General features: G+C 48.4%; 3 protein-coding genes across 3 annotated transcripts; 1 reads left to right on the plus strand and 2 right to left on the minus strand.

The window, feature by feature from the left end:
- Positions 1-909: 909 nt before the first annotated feature.
- On the plus strand, positions 910-3,051 carry GGS25DRAFT_524285 (uncharacterized protein; the record flags this gene model as incomplete). The annotated part of the gene is made up of 2 exons (XM_049264573.1): positions 910-1,321; positions 1,382-3,051. 2 exons carry the CDS (start codon positions 910-912, stop codon positions 3,049-3,051), a joined length of 2,082 nt encoding a protein of 693 aa, XP_049113580.1.
- Positions 3,052-3,083: 32 nt separating this feature from the next.
- Positions 3,084-3,807, minus strand: GGS25DRAFT_502039 (uncharacterized protein; the record flags this gene model as incomplete). The annotated part of the gene is made up of 1 exon (XM_049261989.1): positions 3,084-3,807. A coding segment is annotated over one exon (228 nt), but the record flags the coding sequence as incomplete, so codon positions are not given.
- Positions 3,808-7,656: 3,849 nt separating this feature from the next.
- Positions 7,657-9,716, minus strand: GGS25DRAFT_533693 (DEAD-domain-containing protein; the record flags this gene model as incomplete). The annotated part of the gene is made up of 5 exons (XM_049265699.1): positions 9,364-9,716; positions 9,111-9,304; positions 8,602-9,042; positions 8,058-8,549; positions 7,657-8,006 (listed from the first exon to the last, which is right to left on the minus strand). Exons 1-5 carry the CDS (start codon positions 9,651-9,653, stop codon positions 7,657-7,659), a joined length of 1,767 nt encoding a protein of 588 aa, XP_049113582.1. The 5' UTR covers positions 9,654-9,716.
- Positions 9,717-9,803: the final 87 nt, after the last annotated feature.

A 9,803-nucleotide genomic window follows, 5' to 3' on the forward strand; every position in this document is an offset into this window, starting at 1 on the left:
AGACTGTCTTCGCCACCTCACACCAACAGAAGAGTCATCAATAGGTACCCAAAGGCCACTTTTTAGACTAACATTAACCGCACCCTGTCACCCTCATCATTCACTTTGGCCTCCCGTTTCCCTTGGTCTTCGAACACGCGACTCATCGACCTTCCTTTCCTATACGCATAACCATATTGTCGCCTATTTTATATTCGCCTCAGGTTATTACTTGATAACATATTAAAAAGGACATTCAAGTCCTTTATTTTGTCTCCGTCCCCATCTCCACCAGGTTAACCAGACCAGACTTACAAGCCACACCACATGCGCCTTGTTCCATCGGTAGTAGACAGCGGTTACAGGTCGTACCTTGCATAATCAATAATCAATCTTCTCCTCTACACAGCCCATATCGACCAATCCGATACCCCATTGCTGCCGCAGTTTCCATCGTCCGAAACGCGCCTACTGTCCGATCTCGAATTGCGCAGTCTTCTATTACAACACAGTCTATAAACCATCTTCTTCGTCTTTGCCTCGTATTACGTTTACAACAACAGGGTAGGGGCCCAGCTCGATGCGAATCTAGCTGCGCAACTGCCTCTGTCTCGCCCTTCTACCTTTGTTTCCTCGGTAGAAACAAATAGCCACACAATGCAGCTTGCGTTAGGTATATCCTCCACTCCAGTCGTCTGTCCTGCTCTGTCTTCCGGTTTGATCGTTTGTGAAATTTTGGCTAGAGGCCTTTGCATCTAGAAGTTTACCTAGCTTCTTCGAATTCCTCTACGACTTTACAATAGCCCATTACGCTGTTGCGAAGCCACCCACCCGATAAGATTTCTATAAACGATCTGATTAGTTGACTCTGCTCGACGACGACTGGAGGCTTTAATATCTTAGGATCTTAATCTTCCAACCCTTATCAAGATGATTTGCAGCGAACATGATTCGCTGGACTTCATCAAATCCTCCCAAAATGGTCTCTATAATCCCTCTATAGCCTCTTCCGCCTCCTCATCCTCCGCCTCGGTCTGGTCCGAAGCATCCTTTCAATCCTCCGACGATACCTCCTCATCCGTATGCACCTCGATTAACTCGTCGGAACAATGCGATTCATACTCGTACCGGCAGTCTCTGCCTCCCCAACTCGATGTATCATGCAGCCAAGTATCAACCAGCACTTGCTGGCCGGTACCACCACCTCAACAGCCAGAAGTTCCACAAGAACTTCGGCAAAACCCGCGGCGCACCAGCAGTGGTGCGACTACCAGGACTGGATGCCCTCCATCTCTGGTACGCCAAAGCGATCGCAAGGTCAACTTTGTCGATAACCTCGTCGGTAAGCTTTTAACGATGCAACCCCCCTAACCCCACGCATCAGCTTAACCACCATATTTAGATTCAGCGACCCAAATTGTCGAAACGATTTGGCCACTATCCTCCGTTTTCCACCGGCACGAGTTAGGTCACAAAGCCGTGCTACCTCTGCGTACCTTCATTCAGGAAACGCTGCGCCGGTCTCGCGCGAGTTATTCCACTTTGCAAGTTGCATTATATTATTTAATACTGATCAAGCCTCATGTGCCCGACCATGATTTTACCATGGAACAGCCCGATGACGTACACGCGAATAGGGTTCTGCAGTGTGGTCGTCGGATGTTTTTGGCAGCTCTGATTCTCGCCTCGAAGTATTTGCAGGACAAAAGTTACATGGCAAGGGCCTGGAGCAAAATCTCTGGGCTTGCCACGCAAGAAATCAACCAAAACGAAATGGCCTTCCTCATTGCCGTAAACTGGAAGATCCATATCACAGACGATGTCTTCAAACGATGGACTGAAATTGTTCTCAAGAACACCCCATCACAGCCACCTTCTTCTGGGTCGGTCTGCTCTCAGATTTCAGAACAGCAGACTCAGGATTGGAGAAACCTAATTTTGAAGCTCCGTCCGGGGCTAGATAATATCGAAGATTTAATCACCGTAAGCCCATCGATTATAAAAGTAAGAGAGACAACGCCGATTTCGCCAATATCATCGTTATCGCTTCATGCGGATCGACCTAGTTATACGAGCAGTCCGTCCACTCCTAGAATCTACAACGTTCCATATGTCATGGAGCCCGTTCCGGTACATACACCGGGTCGCCTGGCTCCGGCTCTAGGCCTACTTCCGACTCCTCGCCTCACACCGAAATCGATCGGATTTGGCACTCCGGCCGCGAGCGCTGCATCCTGCTTACTTAGCAGCAAAGGTTCGATGGGTTTCGCTATGGCCCAAGCTGCGAACGTGTGTGCTTCGCAAAACCTGGACAGATGGCCTGGATCTATCACTTCCTCTCCTCAGAGTTACGTTTCAACACGCCGTTCTTCACTCGCCAATTCTATCTCGACAGCGTCTTCACCGGAGTCCATGATCTCTGACTCGTCACGAACGTCTCGCTCATCCTCTATCTCATCAGCTTCGTCGTTGGCTAGCGCGCCGTCCGTCAAATTAGACGTTCAGGCGCGATGCCGATACGCGAAGCTGTGCAGTGAGAGGTATAGCTTAAGACCCGTGATCGCTTCGGTACCCGAAGACTACGAGGAGAATTTCATTTCATCCTCCCCTGAATCCTACACCGGCCCGGTGGGAAAGGATCTCGCACAAATGTCAATGGAGACTCCACTGACACGGGGAGTATGCGAAATGGACGATGCCACGAACGCGGCTCGCGCTCTGCAGGAGCTTCACAGCTACCATGACCGGGTGAACCCTCAACCACGTTCTAGCGTGAAGTCTGGCTCGAAGCGTAGCCGACCACTATCTATCGACAATTCCTTACAGGAGAATGTTCGCGAGATGCTGAGCAATCAATACTATGGGGCTGCAGAAAAGGAATGGTCCGACTCTTTATCCCGCAGCCGTACGCCTACGGATCTGGAAAACCAGCAGACGCCGGTTCAATCGTCTAGTGGAGGCAGGAAGCGAGTCTGCTGCTCAGCAGAAGCTCGTTCGTATATCATTCCCACGTTACATCCTGCGGTGGGTGGTGCAGGTGGACCAGGCATGTGGGAAGGCATCCTGAACTAGGTCCCCTGCAAATTGGACTGAAGCGCATCGCACAGCACAGCACAGCACAGCACAGCGCAACCCGTGACGAACAGCCCTTGTGACAATATTCAACTATTTTCTTTGTTTTACAATGGGAGGGGTTCGAGAGGTTCTTGATACCACGTTTGAAAGCACATATTTATAGAGAACCTCGACGACGGTCAAGGCATGGGCGAACAAAAAAAAAACGTATTTTCTCGATGTATGCATTTCCAGGATCATAGCATATCGGGACTGGTAAGGTGGGTAGTTGCTTGTGTACGAGTCAAGTGTGGGAGATCCATGTGTTACTCTTTATAATGGTGTTCGGGGGTTTAATCATAGTGATGATTTGGAGCAATAATGGTTTGGTGGTGGCAGCAGCAAAGGTAGCAAGGCAAGGCAGGTAGGCAGGGGAAGCGGAGGAGTAGTGAGGCGAAACTGGCACAATACCTACTGGCGCAATGTGCATTACCTCGAGCCGGCCGCATTATGTTAAAGCTTCTTGTCTTTGCTTGGGTTTTTTTTTTAACCAGCAACGAGAGTCGTACCCGCGAAACCGCCGATCGATATGTGGCAACCGTCGAAATGCGGGCGCCGTTTGTCCTTGGTGTTAGTAGCTACGAGACAGCACACAGAAGAAGACATTTGTTTAATTCTACCTATCTGGCCTGAAAAGGTGTTGGGCAATCGATTATCACAAGCTACGAGTACAACAGTACAACAGTACAACTGAAGAAAGCATTCTACTAGAGAGCTTTGAGGAAGAGAAGACAACCTCGCAGATAGCATGAAATTCTGAAATAAGCTTCGAGCTGGGAAAGTCATTCTAAATGAATATGTTGAGTGCTATTTTGTCCTTTTGCCATTGTCTCTTGTGTGAGAGACTGTATTGAATACTGACAGGATTTGAAGTGTGGATCAGATCTTTTCATCCATCTCATCCATCTAACTCATCCGTATTATTCATCCGTCCGCTCGTCCGTCCGTCCGTCCGTCCGTCCGTCCATCCGTTTAATCATTTTATACGATGACTCGGGACCAGACAAGACACACTTTTGAGATGCTACATACAGTACCAGCATCGGGTATCATATTATATCATAAACTTTCCCCCTCCCCTTCCCTGTAATTTGCTGATGTGAGGTTAGATTGGATTGCCTACTCGTACAGTACATCAAATGTACCTACTAAATTATTTAGTTTTTTAGACGGATTCGAGTGGATGGCATGGCATGGCATGGCATGGTCTTGGTTGCCGTGGTCCCGCCGGTGAGTCATCGTCAATTATTCAACCCCCCCCCCCCCCCCCCCCCCCTTCTTCTTCCCAAAAAGGGGTGGTGGAGGTGGTAACTTACGTGCTTAGGGTTATTATTTAACTGCTTATGTAGTTGCCGAATCAACCAGCGTTAACGGCCCCCAATCATCCATCCATCTAACTAGTTAACTAGTTACACTAACCTTAGTTAGTTAAAGCCAGAGCCAGCCAGCCAACCAGAGACTGCTAATTTGCTATTTTAGGCAACATTTCTTTAACTAGGTATGTAGTCCTTGATCTGGGGCGTTTTTCTTTGGTGGGGCTAGCCTGCCAGCTTCATGAGTGAATGACACGCGCACTTTTTCATGCGCATATTAGGTTGGTTGGTTGGTTGGTTCACGATGGTTGATTGATGAGGTTTTTGTTTACTTGTAAGGCTATAACTAACTATGGTATAGTATACATTGTATTGTACTATACTTTAGTGCATAACTACATATAACTAACCTAGGTACGAAGTACTTATAGTACCTACATACGTAGAGGGAGGTATGTAAGTCCGATCATCGGATTCGAATTCTGGTTGGTCTTTCTTGTTGGTCCTGGATCGTCCTGGTAGTTATGTATTGTACATACTATCGGTAGGTATGTAAGGTAAGGTAGGTATGCGTTAGGTATGTACGAATAGGTAGATACCCGAGGCAGGCAAGCAAGGTACTGTAAGCTATCCATCCACTCTCCCCGTGCTTTCTGTCTAGACTCTAGATATGTATGTAGATACAGCACATAACTACATATATACCTACCTAGGTATGCATATACCATGGACATGGATCCTATAGCTACTGTATGTAGCTGGGAACGGTTTTTTGGATGGTGGTGGCGATGTGTTTATGCGCTGCCTAGGTCAGGTACGTACATCGGTATGTAGGTTACCTACCTTACTTGCCACGTGCTGGTTAGGTACTGTATGTAGTTAATGCACAACTACATAGTTACAGCCTTCGCTTGTCACGGGGTCGACGAAAGCCTGTCGCTTTCTTTCTTTCTTTCTTTCTTTCTTTCTTATTATTACCAAGGTTACTAGGTATTGTTATCTGGTATGTATGTACGATACCTCTGGGGACCTGGGTCTTTATTTGGTAGGTATTGTACATACTAGGATAGTAGTTATAGACCACACGCCTATGTTAAGTAGGTAGGTAGGTAGGTAGGTACTAGGTAGGTATGTATATGATCGTGAGCGCGAAGGAAGACGTGTCGATGTTCATGCGGCTTCGGGCTTGACGCGACGTGGTGACGTGTGTGTGTGTGTGTGCAACGATACCTACATACATACCTATCAACCCAGGTGCCTAGGTAGTTACATGGCTGGCGCGAACTACGTGTTAGACCGCTCTTTGTGGCGATGGTTGTTGTTGTTGTTGTTGGTGGTGATGCTATGTATGTATGTGCTTCATATGCCTCGTGCCGCACTGGCGTATCAAAGGCGGGTGTTTGCACAGAGACGAGCTGGCGGACTGAGCTGCTACATTTGGGTTCCATACATACATACATACATACATACATAGGTAGGTAGGTGCTATGGTCTTTGTCTTGGACTCGGCGAATTACTCATCCCCGGGACCAACGGGGCTGCTAGCTAAGTAAGTACCCTAGGTAGTTGGGGTAGGTAGGTATGTATGTATGTATGTATGTATGGGTAGGTGTACGGGGTGTGAGTGATACGGACGGGTGGGCAGATAGGATAGGATGCCAGGTGAGTAATAAGGTCAGACTCGATAGTCTGCTACATACATATGTCATGTAATCAGATGAGATCAATCTTACCCAGCAAACAACCTGGAATGGTTCATGGCCTAGTAATCTAGCTATGTACCTACATACCTACCTTATGTAGTATGCTACATCTTTCTGCCGTCAAAAGTGTTAACTCAGTTTGAAGACGCACCTATAAGATACCTAGGTAGGTACCCGAGTAAGGAGGTGAGGAGGTAACTAGATAGAAAGAAGTCCAGCTCTGGCTCCCAAATCATCACCAGTTCTTCCAAAACATCCCCTTCCTTCCTTGCTTCCTTCCTACTTACTCCATGTATCCTACATAGGTAGGTAGGTACTCTTACTCAAACAAATCCGCACCTCTATTCCGCTGCCCGCCTCCTCCTCCTCTTCGCCGTCTTACTCATTCATACCTACCTAAGGCACCGAGCTCGTATACCAACTCAATCCGAGGTCCTAGATTTCCAATGTATTTACAAATCAGCCGCCCCCCCCCCCCCCCCCCCCCCCCCTCTGCCTAGTAAACTTCCAAGCCCCAAAAAGAAAATCCAAAAAAAAAACCCCCCGAGTGAGAAGTGGCAGTGACAGTAAATCCCAAGCAAAGCAAAGGCCGAGTGACTGACTACCAAACAAACACCATCGACCGTCCAAAACCGGCCTTCGAAGCCGAGCTTTTTTTTTGGCGAGGTTCTGGACGACTGGGATACGGCGCAGTTCTTACATACACACACCTAGATAGAGTACCTAGGTACGTATGTACGTACGTAACGCTCCCGGCTTTATCGACGATCGTGTTAGTTAGGTAGGTACCTACCTACCTACCTAGGTAGAGGTGGAAACCAACGTAAAGATGCGTGTACAGATGTAATCCCTCGTCGACTTCAATGCCGGAGTGAATACCTAGACATGCACCTGAGCTAGGGGGCATGCCCTTGGACTATTGGACTTGGAAAGACACTGTAGGTAGGTACAGGTATCTATGCTTACCTACTGTTCCACCCGACGACGAGCTTAGGTACCCTATGTGTATACAAAACACATCAAGATAATGAAGAGATAACTCTTCGATTTCAGACGCCCATAGGTACCTACCTACCTACCTGGGCACATATGGAGATGCCCCTATACACAGGTTACCTCTCCAAGCCCAAGTACGCAAATACTTAGAGCATCGTATCAAATAGCCCATCTTAGGCATTCCCCTGAAAGGTAAATAAATATGTATATGTATTTATCCCATGGTGCCGCATGTCACTTCGCTCCTCTTCTGGAGGAAACATCAAACCATTGGTTGACCAGTATGCATTAATTAGCGATCCTACTTAGGGCTATCTACCTAGAAACTTGCATTCCTACTATGGAAAGCTCCTGTGGATCAATCTCAATGCTTATGATTACCTCTGCGTTTAAGTTCCTTGAGCATTAAGCATCGAGCATTGAGCCCTATGACCGATGCCCAAGTCGGAAGAAAACATGTGAGATCAAATCATATCTCTGCCAGATGATCCGTTGTGCCGAACTTCGCGAAATCTAAAAGTTGGACGAGGGGGATCCGCGATTACAGACGACTACCACTCGATCTGTGAGTAACCACTTTTATCGATTTCAGTATTAGCCTCGGCAGGAACTGAGAAGCTAACACCTCCGCCGCCGCCTCCGCCGCCGCCCCAGCCGTCATCATCAGCCCCATTACTGGCACCGGCACTGGCACCACTTGCGAGAGCCTCGTCATCACTGTTGTCATCTTCATGGACAAAGTTGTCCGGATCGCAATTCTCGGGAATATATTGGCGGAGAAAGTCTGGGACAACTTGTCGAGTCTCCATGAGAACCTTCGTGAGGTCTTCGGCGAGGGGCTCATCACGATCGGTGTAGAAGGACGTAGCAATACCGGTGTATCCGATGCGACCGGTTCGGCCTATAAGATGTCAGTTGAAAATATAGCTTTAGCATGACCAAAGGAACTTACCAATGCGATGAGTGTATTCCTGAATCCCACCGTGATCAACCGAAGGAAGATCATAGTTGATAACATGAACCACGTTACGCACATCGATTCCACGTGCTGACACACCAGTAGCAATAAGTAGAGGAGACTTTCCAGCTCGGAAAGCTCGCATAGCGTCCTCTCGCTCTCGCTGGGTGCGATCAGAGTGCATAGAGGTACACGGGAGGCCCTGCTGGAAGAGAAAGTCGTCAATCTCATCAGCAGTACGTTTCTGGTTTACGAAGATGATCGTTCGACCAGGCTCAATGGAATACAAGAGATCAAAAAGGGCTTGTCGCTTCAGTGCCGGCTTCACGTAAATGATGTCCTGCTTAATGTTGCTGTGAGAACTGCCGATACGTCCAACACGAATGCGAATCTGGTTCGTAGAGAGATATTTTTTGGCAAGGGCGCGAACACTCGCGGGGAATGTGGCCGAGAAGAGCATGTATTGGACCGCCTCCTCATCTTGCTCTGTTATAAAGATTAGACATAAATACTACGTAAAAAGGGAGTTGAACCTTACCTCCACCTGTCAAAATATGCTCAAGAGGTCCAGACCAATCGTCATCAAGCAACTCGTCAGCTTCATCAATGACCATGTATTTGAGTCGACGAAGACTCAGAATGTGTGGACGCTTCATGATGTCCACGAGACGACCAGGGGTGGCAATCAGAAGATCACAGCCTCGGCCAATCTGCTCGACTTGATCACGAATAGGTCCTCCACCATAGATGACGCACGGTCGAAGCATGGAACGGTAGCAGAACTTGCGGGCTTCGTCAAAGATCTGGATGGCTAGCTCTCGGGTAGGGCAAACCACCAAGATCAAAGGCTCAGCGCGCACAGGCTGAGCCGTTCCGGCGTCGAATTCAGCAGGGTGTGGTCGAGGAGCGGCCAACTTCTTGGCCTTTCCCATAATGCGGCTTAGAATGGGAACAAGGTACGCGGCGGTTTTTCCAGAGCCTGATAAGATCAAGGTGTTAGCGAGAATGAAATGAAGATGTAAGAGACATAGTGACTGAATATCCTACCAGTCTGCGCAACAGCGATCAAGTCATATCCCAAGTTGATGGCCGGGATGCAGTATTTCTGGATGGGCGTGGGAACCTGGTAACCAGCCATCTCAACGTTGTTGAGCATGATTGGGTGAAGACCAGCATTCTTGAACTCGAAGATTGGGGTAATGCGCTTCGAGCCCACCTGATAGACTTTGATCTCAGCGAGCCTGATAGAGTTAGTACAGTCCAAGTCATTTGAAGACATACGTTGAAAAAGGGAACTTACTTGGAAAAGTCAACACCGGCGCCTCGTCGCTCACCGGCCTTGCCGAAAAGTACGGCTTCCAGCAATGGGTTCTCGGGGCCAACATCGCCCTCATCGCCATTCCAAGTGTAAACGGCAGCGTTGCCACCCCAGACGCGACTACTGTCGTCTTCAGTGTAGTCATAAGCGACTGGCTTACCCCAGTCTCCGGCTGGCTTCTTGTCGGGGCTGGCCTGCTTGCCAGCAGAAGGCGCGGGCGCGGCAGCATCAGAAAGCGATGCCTTCATGCCTGAAACGTCGAAACTAGACATCTTGACGAACGAAGTGACGGATAGTTTCGCAAAGACTGATGAATTCTATTAGTATGGACAGGCAATGAACCCCATGGGGTGGTGTTCAAGTGCTGGCAGGCAGTCGTCGGCCAGGTATGATAGGAGTGGGAGAAGGAAAAGGCAATATAT

This window comes from Hypoxylon fragiforme, assembly GCF_022984875.1.
Source record: "Hypoxylon fragiforme strain CBS 206.31 chromosome Unknown GGS25scaffold_8, whole genome shotgun sequence".
In the NCBI taxonomy this organism is placed as follows: domain Eukaryota; kingdom Fungi; phylum Ascomycota; class Sordariomycetes; order Xylariales; family Hypoxylaceae; genus Hypoxylon; species Hypoxylon fragiforme.